At 35.4% G+C, this 15,033-nt stretch overlaps 1 protein-coding gene across 5 annotated transcripts in view; it reads left to right on the plus strand.

Moving 5' to 3' along the window:
- Ube3a (ubiquitin protein ligase E3A) overlaps window positions 1-15,033 on the plus strand; it is a 97,255-nt gene that overhangs the window by 24,520 nt on the left and 57,702 nt on the right. For 3 of the 5 annotated variants that reach the window (XM_020182937.2, XM_074061716.1, XM_020182941.2), the window contains one exon: window positions 3,955-3,999. In XM_020182937.2, coding sequence (XP_020038526.1) covers window positions 3,955-3,999 — 45 coding nt within the window. Of the gene's footprint in view, window positions 1-1,013; window positions 1,106-3,954; window positions 4,000-14,709; window positions 14,850-15,033 lie in introns of those variants that run through there. The other 2 variants (XM_074061717.1, XM_020182940.2) reach the window with 2 other exon arrangements.

Genomic DNA, 15,033 nt, shown 5'->3' on the forward strand with positions numbered 1-15,033 from the left:
TATTTTACAGCCTTTAAAAGGCTGTCATTGTAAAGTGCAATACATGCTTTAGAAATGAAAACAGTGTATAGTTTGCAAGAATATTGTTAAGAATAGAGGGGGAGAGATGATGGGGGCAATGTAAATAATGTAGAATATAAGTCTAATCAGAATTGTCACTATGAATCCCCCCCCCCCCGTATAATGAATGTAGTTTATTTAAAAAAAAAAAGAATAGAGGACTTAAGATTTGTCTTAATTTTCCATTCCGAAAATATTTTAGTGTTTCCATTGAAGAGATGAATAACCACCACCAAAGACCTATCTATATGGATAAATAACAAAGTCTCAAGAATTTCAGGGTTTTAAATATTCCATTATAAACATTAAATATGATGTGGAAAATGTCTTTTATGTGTTTTAAAGTATGCCTTTTTTGTGGTGGAAGTCTAAATACTTCTGTAAGTTTTTTACAACTTTAATAAAACTAGTATATTTCTCTCTCCTAGTTAAAACCTAGTGGCTTACAGAATGGAGAAGTTATACTCAGTGTTATTGGAAGTGAGCCATCATTAAAATTTGCTAGCTCTTGTTGCAGGGTTCAGATTAGTGGGTGTTCCGTGATCATATTTTCTGTGATTCAAATCAAGACGTAAAATTGAGACTCTTTTAAGATCTGTTTTTTGTTTTGTAATGTTTCAGTTTAAAATTTCTTCTCTGCTTTATTATTTAAATCACTAGTTGTTTTTTTTTTTAAATTTCATTCCCCTTTTTAAATGTTCTGAATTTGGCAAAATTAGGAGCATGTACTAGATTCTTATTTCCAACATCCTGGCAGTAAACAGTAAATAACATATTTAAGAGCCAAAATATAGCTTTAGAACTATTAGTAGATGTTACGTATATTTCATACATGTTTTGAGACTTTGAGTTCTAATTTTAATTGTTTTTTTTTTTTCCCCAGTATGTAGGTTTGAATTTGATAGGGAAGTGCTCTACCTCTTGAACCATACCCTCAACCCTTTTTCCTATAGTTATTTTTTCAGATAAAGTCTCATGTTTTTGCCTGGGTCAGCGTTGGTCTTCAGTCCTCCTACTTATGCCTCCCTCATAGCTAGGATCACAGGTGTGTGCAACCATGCTCAGTTTATTTTGTTGAAATGGAGTCTTGCTAACCTTTTGTCCCAGTGGCTTCCACCTGTCATTGTCCTGATCTCAGCCTCCTGAATAGTTGGAATTCCAGGTGTGAGCCACTGTACCTGGACCCAGAATAATTTTAAAATAACTTATTTAGAATATTAGAGAAATTTATTTGGAGATACAGCATTACAAGAAACATAATTTTGTTAGTTCTGTGTATATTTACTTTTCTCTTAATTAAAAATGTTTGCAGTTTGAACCTCTGAGAACCTACAAAAATTTTATTTTAGGTTAATAACATTTCAGTTCTTTCTTACTTTTTTATCCTTCTAGACTTTGATAAAATTACTTGGTTTAACTTAAATGTTTTTTAACAGCTCACTTTAATAAATGTAAACATTAAGTAGTAATCTGGAATGTTTACAATAATTTGATGACATTTTGAAATTGGGAAAATAGATGTAGTTGCTATTTGATGAAATATTTCTATCCTATTTTAAAAATTTCAAAATTTTGCAGCAGTTACATGTTCCGAGACTTGGATTTGTTTTCCCTTTACCTGTTGCAGTAGTATTTTTTCCTGTCATCCTGTCCTTGCTTTTTTTTTTGTTTTTGTTTTTTCTCTTCCTCGTTCTCTGTTAATTTGGAAAGTTTTGCTGCCTACCTGTTTAAAAGCTTCTAATCTGTCTCCCTTCCCTCAGTGCCAGTAGGTTTATTTTATGTTTTGCAAGCCATCTCTTATTTCTTAACAATATGACATCTGATGCTAGAGGGTCACACTTTCAAATGTGAGTCAGGTGTTACATGGGGTTATCATTGATTTTTAACTCTTTTGTCTGGGAGATACAAGTTTGGAAACAATCTTAGGGTACTTTACCCACAAGGCTGGTGGATATCAGGTGTGTCACAGAGGTGATTTGCTTACTACCTGGGGACAGGGTCGAGTAAACTTACGTATGTCACTGCCAAGTCACCGTGACCTTCAACATGCCTTATTTTTTAGTTCTTACATAATTTTGTGCGAAATTGAAAATATAAATATACTACAAAGATGATCTAAAATAAATATTCGAGCTGCTGAGGTCTTTTTTTAATTAAAACTTTTTTTTTTGCATTCTTGACTTGGAATCTGAATGAAGTACAGTGTGTGTAATTTTCAAAGCCTGATAAAAGAAGTAAGAATTTTTTCCCTAGTTACTCTGAAGGCAGGGATCAGGAGAATCCAGTTTCAGGCCAGCCCATAATTCTCCCCCAAAAGTTAGTGAGACTCCATCTTAGTAAGCCAGGTATGGCATGTGCTTGTGGTCCCAGGTACAAGGAAGGCCTTAGATCATGGACTGCAGCTAGACCTTGGCAAAACAGGAGACTCTATCTGAAAAATTTCTAAAGTGGAAAAACGGCTGGGGGTGCATGGCTCCAGTAGTAGAGTGAGAATTATTTTTAAGTGAGGAAATTTAAAATTCAGCTGATTTTAAGGGTTTTTTTTGGTAGTGGAGATTGAACCCTCGGTCTCTGACATGCTAGGCAAGTGTTCTACCATTTGAGCCATGCCCCCAGGTCTTAAGATTCTTTTGTTAACCATTTATTTTAAAGTTGGAAGTCTACAGTCAGTCATAAATGCACAAATCAACTCCTTGTATGCCAGTTTGAAAAATTTAACTTTTTGCCTAAACATTTAAAAAACTATTTTGGAAGTTTGAAATTGTTAGAAATAGGTATTACATTGAATCTCATCATACAGTACTGATGGTTTTTATAAAAATAGGTAATAGGGATTTTAAAAAAGTTTTTGAGGCAGGTCTTACTCACTCTGTAGCCCAGGCTAGCTGTGAACTTGAAATCTTCTTGCTTCATCCTCCTGAGTGCTGGGATTGCAAGTGTGGGCCATAATGTCTGCCTCAGGGATTTTTTTTTTTCTTTTTAATTAACAACATGCTAGAGATAGGACCAATTGTCTCAAAATGAAGTGCTTCTTAATACCTTAGAATTTGAGTATTTGTAATCAAAATATACATATAATTGGCAACTATTTAAAACTAAAGTTAATTCGCAATTATCTAGAGAAAAATATTAATACTCCAGATGATACATTTTTGACTGATGTTCTTGCCAGTGTATTTTTAGGGAAATCTAATTTCATTGTTAAACCAAGATAATAATAATCAGAATGCTACTTCTAATTTAAGTTGTCAAAATTTACCATGGCTACTAGATTTTAATTTTAATTGTCTAGAGTAGAGGTTGGTAGACTTTTTCTTAATGGGCCACATAATATTTAGGCTTTGTGGGCAATATGGTTCCTCCATAGGTACTCAGTCGTGCTCTTTTAATGTGAAAACAGTCATAGTCCTAAATGAGTGAATGTGACTGTTCCAGTAAAGTATTACTTACACAAGCAGTTGGCTAGCTGAATCTTTAGTGTGTCTTGTCTGCCCAGGCTGACCCCCTGATCTAAAGCTTAAGACTTTGAATACCACTTTTTTAATGTCAATAACCAATACTTGGCTATAGAAATTTTCACACTTTTGTGTTTTTATTATATTTGACTTTGTGAATAATTATGGCTTATACTGGTTTGTCTGTTGATATTTAAATATAGTGGTTACAGTTTCCTTTAAATAAATGCATTGAATTTTTATTAGTCCTTAAAATAAATATTTTGTATGGCAATCTGATCTGACCACTTTTTCTTCATGATTGAAATCTTTTAATTACCTTTAAAACTTCTGTTGAGTGTGTAGATCTTGTTTTCAGATTTGTCTTTCCAAGTTACATGTTTCCCCCTTGTTAGAACACAGAATATTTTCCTAACTTTTCCTTAATTGCATTTTACAGATCACCAGGAGAACCTCAGTCTGACGACACTGAAGCTAGCCGAATGTAAGTATAACTTGGTTGAGGCTGTGGTGTGTTTTAAGTTGCTTTTGACTGCCACATTATTAGGTGCTTAGACTGTCATATTATTTTAAATAATTTTCAGGTAAAAGAAGTAGTGGTTTAAAAGTATATCAAGAGATAGGAATATACCTACTTTTTTTTTCCTCCATATCAAGTAACTCTAAATTTTGGTAGCAAGTCACTAGATGTATACTAGTAACAATTATCTACTAACTGATGATTTACTAGTAATTATCTAGTACATAGATAATTTTTATGTATTCATGCATCTATATTGCATATTCCTGAATTCTTACATCTTTGCTCCTCTAGCAGTTGTGGAGAAAAAAGGAGAGGGTGGGGAAAGCTGAGTTTAACAACCTAATGCCTGCTATTAAGTAATTTAGCTTATCAAAGCAAGATTGTTAAAATATATTCTCAGTTTACTCTAATTGCCTCAGATTCTGTGTTGTGGATGCAAAGATGCATGAGTTAGTTCCTACGTTAGAGAAATAGTATATACAGAGTGAAAGATGCCCAAGCAAATCTTTTCAGTCACTGACTTAGAACGGTACATGGGATGTAGTGGGAACACAGGAGTGCCAGAGTTCCCAGGTATGCAGTAGGAACCTACTCTACATGGCAGAAAAATGGGTATCACTGACTAGGTTAAGTCTTGAAATTTTATGGGAGTTAGGCAGCTTGAAGTGTGAGTGTGGCTCTTCCAGGGGGAAGCAGAAGCAGCAAGGTTATGAAGCAACATGCTTAGTTTAGCAAACAGTAGTCAGTTGAAGCCTTTTAGATCATAGATTTCTAGAAGCATGAAAAATGAAGATGACTTGATTGGTAGAAAGGACTAGGTAGGGCTTTGCATGTTATGAGAAGGGTCTTAGCTTCATAGATATTTGAGAATCTTAAAGAATTTGCTTAATGAGAGTTAGTAACCCTGTCCGGACATGTTTTAAATAAATTTAATGACAGAGCAACAGGCTTGAGGAGAAATGTGTGCTGTTAGGGTGACCAAGGCTTCAATAGTAGTTAGAGTCAAGTAAAGGCTTTACTAAAGGCAATGGTAAATGTGAATTGAAGATCAGGTTTTTTGGATTTAAGGCAAATATTAAGAAAAATGAAATTAAGACCTGAGTGATTTGTTATAAGGAATTACGAAGTTTAAGATAGTAGAGGTTATAATTATTAAAGCAAGATTTTGGAGGTAGTAAGGGTTGAATTGAAAAATACTGATGTAGGAGTTGACTTTGAAGAAGAGGAAAGACTCATCTTCTGAAATTAAAAGAAGGAGATAATGATGGATACATGATGTTTGTGTGTGAGTGAGGTTTACAAAGTCTTGATTTTCTCTACTAAAAATAGAGTACATCCTTTTAAATGCTTGTATACATTGTGAATCTCCAAGGACTATAAAGTATACCCTTCAAATTATATGATTATGTGACCATGTAATTTTTTGGGTAACTTTTAAAATACTGTAAAATACACATAAAAAGTTTAGTATTTTAATTATGCATTTCAGTAGTATTATGAATGTTAACATTATTATGCAGTCACTACCAGAACTCTTCTTAATTTTGTAATACTGAAACTCTGTATCCATTAAACCATAACTCTCCATTCCCCCTACCTCTGGCAACCACCATTCTATATACTGTCTGTGACTTTTGGCTACTTCAAGGTACCTTGTATAAATGCAATTACACATTTTTTTGTCTTTTGGTGATTGTCATATTTCTCTTGGCATAAAGTCCTCAGGGTTCATCCATGTAATAGCATATATAAGAATTTCCTTTTTCATGCTGAATAGCATTTGGTTGCATGTATATACCACATTTTGCTTATCCACCCATTTGTTAATGGGCAGTTGGGTTGTTTCCATGTTTTAGCAATTTTGAATAATGTTGGTAGGAACATAAGCATACTCTTTGAGACCCTGCTTCAAATTCTTTTGTGTATGTACCCAGAAGCTGAATTACTGAATCAAATTGTATTTATGTGTTTAATATGTTTAGAACTTGCCATACTGTTTTCCACAGTTTCTACACCATTTTACATTCCCACCAATATTCACAGGGGTTACAGTTTTTCTGTGTCTTGGCTAACATTTTAAATTTATTTTTTGTTAGTAGTCATCCTAATGGATGTAAGGTGATATTTCATTGTGGTTTAGTGACTGTGTACCTTTTTAGGAAATGCTTTTTAATAGTGTTTTGTGGAACATTATACTTAACATGGTTTAATTAGGGGATTTGAGAATACTTAGAAAGTTATAGAGAGTTTTGAGTTAAGAAATGACCAGATACTGTTGAAAGCCTCATGCGCTGAATGGCCTGCTGAGGTTAGAAACCTTGTAATGCTTGGAATTCAAAGACTTCTCCAATAGCCAGAAGGTTATGCATGGTATTTCACGTTGAGTCTTAGCAGAGTAGATGGGGCAGAACTTCTCACTGAGGCATGCGCATAGGATTTTTAACATGGGACTAGTTGAATTCATATGCTATTGATGATGGCCATGACTGGAAAGATTGTGGTGCCAGACCAGGGTGTTGGATGTTTTTTTTTTTGGAAGACCATAGTGTCTTGAGGTCCAGATGTTAGCAAGATGGTGGAACTGGATTTTGTAGTACTTGTCCCATTGTAGAAACATCAGTTTGAACAATTATCCATCAATAAAAATGCCTTCCTAAGAGCTAAGAAAACCAAGTGAGGGGTTATAGCACTGGTATGTGTCAGAAATAAGAGAAGATGCATTGGAAAGGGTAGGAAGGCAGTTTTACTTTACCTGCTTCCTCTGTCCTTCAATCTCAGCATCAGACTTTGTTGTGGATCCCGACACTGGTCTTACCCCAGTAAAACTCAGGATTAGTCATACCCCTTGACTGCATACTCCAGGCTAGTACCCAGATTGGGCCTCTAGGTCTACCTCAATTTCCCAGTTCCAGACCATATCCCATCACTCTAGGCTCCAGGCCTGCCCAATGCCAGGCTGGACCCTGCAGTTTTACCCTCCTGTCTGACTCCTATGATCCCACATTCCAGCAGACTCAGGGTCCAGTCCTGCTCTAGCAGACGTAGGGTTCAGGCTAGTCCCAGTAGATTCGAGGCCCCTTCGGTACCCAGACTCAAGGATCTTCCCTGTTGTACCAGGTAACAGGTCAGCCTCTGCTGCCTCATGACCTACTGTACCCTTCGTGAAACTACCTTCCAGGCCATCACCCCACACTCAGCCCCCAGGCTGGTTCCTTTGGACTCAGGCTGCACGCTTATCTCATGCTGGACGCAAGCTTTAGGCCATCCCTGTGTCCCCAGGCTCCATTGGGCCAAGAGTAGACTATTACCAGGGCAGTATCTACATACTGAGGCTTTAGGACCTTCCTTGTAGACCCAGGTTCCAGGTCAACCTCTTTGGGCTCAGCTTTCAGACTTGTCCCAGTGGACTTTTGTGCTGGCCCATCCCCATACCTGACTGGTTTCTACATACGCAGGCTCTAGGCCTACCCCAGTGCTAGGCCAGCCTACACCCATAACCCAATTAACAGGTTCAATAGGGTGGATCCAGGTATATTCCCATAACCCAGTCAATAGGTTTCACCATAGTGGATCCAGGCTTCATTTCTAACCTTGCAGACCTGCCTACCTGCTGATCAGCAACCGGATTATGCTGCTCAGGGCTTCAAGCTGCAAGTCTGCCTGTGGACCATACCAAATGGTGTCTTTAAAATCTGTGGACAGGTTGACTAGTGAAGAGCTTTCAAAGACTGGAATTAGTCGATACTTCTTCAAATGTTGAGACACCAAATAAGGCCACAGGATCAAGAATAATCAGAAACATGACATAATCGAAGGAACAAAGTAAAGCACCATTAACCAATACTAAGGAAATAGATATAAGTCATTTCATGTGTGTGGTTGTGGGGATTAAATACAAGGCTTTGTGTTTGCTGAGCAAGCATTCTACCTCCTTGAGATATGTCCCTAGTCCTTTTGTTTTTATTTTTTAGACAGGGTCTCAAAGTGGCTGCACTTAAAGTCATGACTGTCCTGAGTGGGATCACAGGCATGGGCCACCATGCCTGGCAGTGTAATTATTTTAAGGCAGCTCAGTGAATTTTTAAAAAATAATAAATAATTCAGTGAAATCAGTAAACAGTAACCCAAATGAGAAAGTCAGCTAAAATATTGGAGTTTTTTTTTTTTTAAAAATCACATTTTGGAATTATATCAGTGGCAGAATTGATCAAGCAGAAGAAATAATCTGCATAGGAAAACAATTTATTTTGAAATATACAGTCAGATGAAAAAGTATGAAGAACACTTACAGGGTTTATGAGATAGTATGAGAAGAAATATTTGGGTTATAAGAGTTCCAGAAGTAAAAGAAAAAGAAACAGAAAGCTTATTTAAAGAATAATGTGAAAAGATGTCTAGGTACAGGAAGGTCATACATCTCCAGTAAGATTTAGTTCGGATAAGTCTGCATCAAGACATGTTATAAACAATCTTTCAAAAACCAAAGCCAGAAAGGGTCCTTAAAGAAGAAAAGAAAATGATTATTCCACATATAAGAGAATTCTAATAAAGCTAGAAGCAGACTTCTCAGTATACACCTTCCAAGTCAGGAGAGAATGGAATGATACATTTAGCCTACTAAAGGACTAGATAGCTAGATAGCAGTCAGATTAAATAAATGACATACTACAACCAAGAATACTTTACCTGGCAAAGCTGTCTTTCAGAAATGAAGGATAAGCCAGGCACCAGTGACTCTTGTCTGTAATCCTAGCAACTCTGGAGACAAGAGACAAGGAAGCTCATGGGTTGAGGCCAGCCCTGGCAAACACTTAGCAAGATCCCATCTCAGCCAATTGCTGGGTGTAGTGACATGAACCTGTCATCCCAGATACTGTGGGAAGCCTAAGAAGAGGATTGTAGTTCAGCCTGGCCTCAGCCAAAAGTGAGATACTCTTTCCAAAATAATGAGCAAAAAGGGCTTGAAGTGTGGCTGAAGCAGTAGAGTGCCTGCATAGCAAGCATGAAGTGCTGAGTTCAAACCCCAGTACTGCCCCCAAAAAAGATATTTTAGGTAAGCCTCATGGTAACCACAAAATAAAAACTTGTGATTGATACACAAAAGCTAAAAGGAATCAGTCTGGGCATTGTGCCTCAAGCCTATACTGTGGGCACTTAGGAGGTGGAGATCAGGAGGATCAAGATTCAGGGCCAGCCCAGGCAAAAAGTTTCTGAGAGCCCATCTCATATAATGTCTGTCATGGTGGTGTGCACCTGTCATCCTAAAGCACAAGTAGGAGGGCTATAGTCTAGGCTGGCTTGAGCATAAAGCAAGACCCTATCTGAACACAAAAAGGCCTGGCACAGTGGCGTAAGTGGTAGAAGCTCCTGCCTGGCAAGCATGAGGCTCTTGAGTTCAACTTCAAATACCACAAAAAAGGTAAGGAATCAAAGTGAACTAGTAAAAAAAAAAAAAATCTAATCAAATCACCAAGAAAGACAGCAAGAGATTAAGAAAGGAACAAAGAATTTAAAAACAGTGATAGAACAGAATTCAGAAAACAATAAAATGGGCGTAGTTAACTCCTTACCTACCAGTAATTGCCTTGAAGGCAAATGGATACAATTCTCCAGTCAAAACACAAGAGAGTGACCGAATAGATAATAATAATAATTTAAAAACTCATCTTTTTTAGTTTTAATTTTTTTAAATTATATTCTGGGGGTACTGGGGTTTGAACTCAGGGCCTCACGCTTGCTAGAAAGGCACTGTAGCCTCTCTGCCAGCCCGAGACTCTTAGGATCAATTATAGATTGAGAGTAAAAGGATTGAGAAAATAATGGAAACCAAAAGAACAGGGATCGCTGTATATACATCACAAAAGCAATAGTTGCAAAGTCAAAAAGTGTAAAACAAGGAAAAGGTCATTATGCGATGGTAAAGTAATCAGTTCCTCAAGCATAAAACAGTTGTCAATATATAAACACATAACACCACCACCTAATTGTATAAAGGAAATACTAATAGATCTTAAGGTAGAGATAGACTGTAATACAATAATAGTTCAGGTTATCTAGAAAGAAGGTCACTACAGAAACACCAGACATAAGCTATACTTCAGTCCAGATGGACCTAAGAGACATAAACAAAACATTCACCCAACTGTGGCAGATGCTAGGACCAAAACAAGTTTTAACAAATTTTAAGTAATGTAATCATATCAAGAATGGTCTCTATTCACAATGTTGAAACAAGATAATAGGAATTTTAGCAAATTTATACACATAAAAATTAAATAGCCTGCTACTTACTGAACAGCTGATGGGCCAAAGAAGAAATTAAAAGGGAAACTAAAAATTTCTGGAGGGAAAGATGCAAACACAACATATCTAAGCTCACAGGATGTAGCACAAGCATTTCTAAGAGGGAAGGAAATAGCAATAAGTGCTAACATCAAAAAAGAAAGATTTCAAATGATTTGATGTTGGCACCTGAAGGTAGAACAAACTATCCTCAAAGATTGTGAATGGAAGTAAAAGTAAAGATCAGAGCAAAAGTAAATGCAATGAAGAATTTCTATTAGAAAAGATTCTACTAGAAAAGATTCACAAAACTAAGTGTTGATTTATGAAAAGATGTTATCAAGAAACCTTTAACTCAACTAAGAAAAAGACACAAATCAGAAACAAAGGAGGCCACTGATACTGCTGAAATGGAAAGGATTGATTGTAAGAGAGTATGATGAATAATTATGCACCAACAAATTGTTTTACCTAGAACTTACTTTTGTTTCTTTAACCTAGAAGAAAAATAAATAAACTTCTAGATACATAAGAGGTCTACCAAGACTTAAGTATGAAAAATATAAAATCTGAACAGAACAATAATGAATAATTGGATGGAACCAGGAGTCAGGTCTCCCATCAAACAAAGCCCAAGTCTTGCTAGCTTCACTGCTGAATTTTACTAAGCATCTGAAGAAATACTTTAAAACTCATTATATGTGGGCAGCACTACTCTTGATACCAAAGCCAGAAAGGGACTCAACAGGAAAAGAAAAATCACAAGCTGATATCTTAGATATTTCTTGGTATATTCTTGTAAATATCCTGAAGAAAATACTAGTGAACTGAACTAAACAGCATATTAGAATTAATATTTGTTATGATCAAGTGGGACTTAAGGAAGTAAGGGTTGCTTAGCATACTCATATGTGAATGTTATATATCACATTATTAGAATAAAGTACAAAATATATGATTGTATCAATAGATGCAGAGAAAACATTTTGTAAAGCTAAGCATTCTTTCAACAAATAAAGTATATGGTGAATGCACTTCAACACAGTAAAGGCAGTATATAACAAAACCACTCCTAATTTTATACTCATTTGTGAAAAGTTGAAAGTTTTTCTTTTATGGCCAGGAACAAGAAAAGAATGTTCATTCTCACTTTCTATTCAATATTGTACTGGAAGTCCTTATCAGAACAGTTAAGCAAACTAAATTAAAGGTATCCCAGCAGGAAAGGAAGAAGTTAAATTTTCCTTATTTGCATATGGCATGATTTTATACAGGCAAACCCTAAAGAGGCTGTTGTGTACAACTGTAATACAGCACTTGAGAGATGGAAGCAAGCGGATCATGTGTTTGAGGCTAGCCAGGGGTCTGTAGCGAGACCCTGTCTCAATAATAAACAAAACAAAACAAAACAAAATAAACAACAACAAAGAAAGCCCTAAAGACTTCATTAAAAGGAAAAAAAAACTATTAGAAGTAATAAATACAATAAAGTTTCAGGATACAAAATAAGTTGCACTTAAACTATTTGGAAAGAAATCAGGAAAACAATTGTATTTTAAATAGCTACACAAAAATTAAAATTCTTAGACTAAATTTTACCAAGTGGGTGAAAGTTCTCTATGTTTAAGACAAGAAAACATTGAAGAAGACATAAATAAATGGAAAGATACTACACATGCATGGGTTGCAAGATTCAGTACTGCTAAAATGTTCACAATACCTAAAGTAATGTATCTATTCACTGTAATCCCAATTAAAATTCCAATGTTATTTTTCACAGACATTGAAAAAATACACCTAAAATTTACAGGGAACCATAGAAGACCCAGACTAGCGATAGCAGTTTAGCTACTCAGGAGAGGGGAGACAGGAGGATTTTGGATCATACCAAACTAAAAAGTTTCTGTATGAGCAGAGGACATAATCAAATGAGTGATAAAACAGTCTGTGGAATGTGAGAAAGCATTTGTAAACCACACATCTGAAAAGGGATTAATATCTAAAATGTATAAGGAACTCAACTTAGTAGTTAGAGAATAACCTATTGACGAAATGGGCAAAGACTTTAATAAATATTTCTCAAAAGAAATAATACAAATGGCCAACTGGTAAATGAAAAAGTACTCAACATCACTAATCATCTAGGAAATGCACTCAACCAATGAGATGTCACCCCATACCTATTAAGAGGGGTTATTAAAACAAATATGAATGTTATGCTGATGAGGATGTGGAGAAAAGAGAAACCTTGTGCAGTTTGAGGGAATGTAAGTTAATTATGGGGAAAATATGTAGAGTCCTCAAAAAATTAAAAATAGAACTACTATGATTTAGCAATCCAGTTACTTCATGTATAGTCATAAGAAATGAAATGAGTGTTGAAAGAAATATTTGTATTTTCATGTTCATTAGTCACAGTAGCCAAAATTCAGAATTAAACTTAGGTGTTCATCATTGGGCGAATGGGTAAAGAAAATTATGTGGTACATATACACAATGATACGCTACTCAGCCATGTAAAAGGCTGAAATACTGTCTCCTTGACAACATAGAGGAAAGTTACGTTAAACATAACATTAGGGTCATTATGTTAAATGACATAAACTAGGCACAGAAAGACAGATACTCATAGTCTCACTTACATGTGGAATGTAAAACAATTGATAATCCCAGAAGTAGAGACTAGAATGGTGGTTTTCAGGGGCTGCAGAAATGTTGGATAAAGAATGTAAAATTTCTGTTGCACAGAATTTATTCAAGAGATCTATTGTACAAAATGTTGACTGTAGTCAATAACAATATATTCTTGGAAATTGCAAAGAAAGTACACTTGAAGTGTTCTCATCACGAAAATGTTGTTTATGTGATGTATTGCATATATTAATTTGATAAGTCATGTTGCACATGATGCATATATACAATTCTTATTTGTCAATTAGATTAAAATAAAAAAATTTTTAAAAAATCTGATGTCTTGATGTCAAGAAAAAGCATTCTGTATGAGTGAAAGTCTTACACAGCTATGTGAGATGATAATGATCATAGGTTTGGTGTTTAATATGCCTAAGATAGACAAAGGAGTGATCATCTGAAACAGAAGGGAAAGAGCTCTCAAATTAAGAAAGTTAAATATTTAGGAACAGTTTATTGTAATAGAACATATACACACAAGCACTGAAGTCATCTTGCTGATAGTATAATGGAGAACAAATAATGCCTTTAGCATTTGAGTATAATAGAACAGAAAGAACTTAGGTAGATCGTATGAGATTCACATTAGAAGTTGTTTTTGTTTTGTGTGGGGAAGTGGGCATTGCTTGATTTTAATACAGAATCTTAGAAGAATAATGGTGGACTTAGGGGTTTTAGGAATCTTGATACTTTATATAAAAGAGTTGCCTTTGGGAGAGAACCAGCCTTTAATGAAATCTAGAGGTTGAAGAGCCATTAAAAAAAGCAGTTGAAGATGAGGGACAGCTTGTGTGATAAGTGGGTTTGTAGAGATCTTGGTGGGATGTTGGATGAATCAAAATTACAGATTGACAGAGAGTAGATGAAACTTGTATTTATAGTAAAAACTAGACATGATGACATGAGGTATGATGGGATGCCTATCACAGGGATCCATATGAATCTCTGGTGTAAAGTCCAAGTTGTGTTAAGGAAGCTTTCATGTTTTTTAACTTGACCATGTTAAAGTAGAGTAACAGCGAATTAGACCTACCATGATGTCTCAACAGAGCTGTCTAAGATCTTAAATAAGTGCTGTGGGGATACAGCTCTAAGCCTTCACATCTGCCACCATTTCTTGAGTTCGTATACATGTAGAAACCATGAAGCACCTTAGTAAGGTGAGTAGGTCCAGGTTTGTTCTACCATAATAATGTCTTAATTTACAAAGTAGGTAATGAAGTAGTCCTGGTTTTATCTAAGTATTATTGAGAGTGGTTCATTGATAACAACATCCTACATTTACTAAAGCATTTTTTTGGCACTTTGATACACATTTGCATAAACATATACCTGAGAGACACTTTGAGTGGATTTATCTATACCTAAGGTCCATACTTATTTTTAAGGGAATTCATAGTATTTCCTATTTCTTGGATTGCAGAAATACATAGTAAAGGTTTTTAACAGTGGCATATCATTTTGAAGTTCAGCCTAGAAGTAGAACTATAACATAATAACCCATGTGTTATTCAATCACATGTTTATTCTTTCTGGATTTTGTTCAAATTCGTAAATACCACATAATAGAGTCTTTCTGCAAGTATTTAGTTTCCATAATTTTCAAAGAAAGCAGTTTCTCAGTAACTTCAAATTTCTCATGTTTGGTAATTACTCCCTGCCCGTCTCTAACATTAAGGCTATATTTTCAGGTGTATTACTATAAATGGAGCAAGGGTAAATGTGTCAAGTGATTTATGGCTCATTAAAGCAAGATTGTTTAAATAAATCCTCAATTTACTCTAAATGTTGGAATGCCCCAGACCAGTCCTAAAGCCATCTTTATCCTTTTTCTCCAGGTAAGAGTTCTATTGTCTGTATTCTTACAACTTTCATATTTCTGTCTCCAACTCTGATTTGTACTCTGAGCTATTGATTTATCTATCTAACAGTTGGATGGCTGCTTCTCAGAGTTAAGTATCAAAAAAAAAGGTTAAACAATCTAAAGTAGAGCTTTTGACCTCTCAGATCTACTTGTCTTCT

The sequence above is a fragment of the Castor canadensis genome, chromosome 19, assembly GCF_047511655.1.
Source record: "Castor canadensis chromosome 19, mCasCan1.hap1v2, whole genome shotgun sequence".
NCBI classification, from domain to species: Eukaryota; Metazoa; Chordata; class Mammalia; order Rodentia; family Castoridae; genus Castor; species Castor canadensis.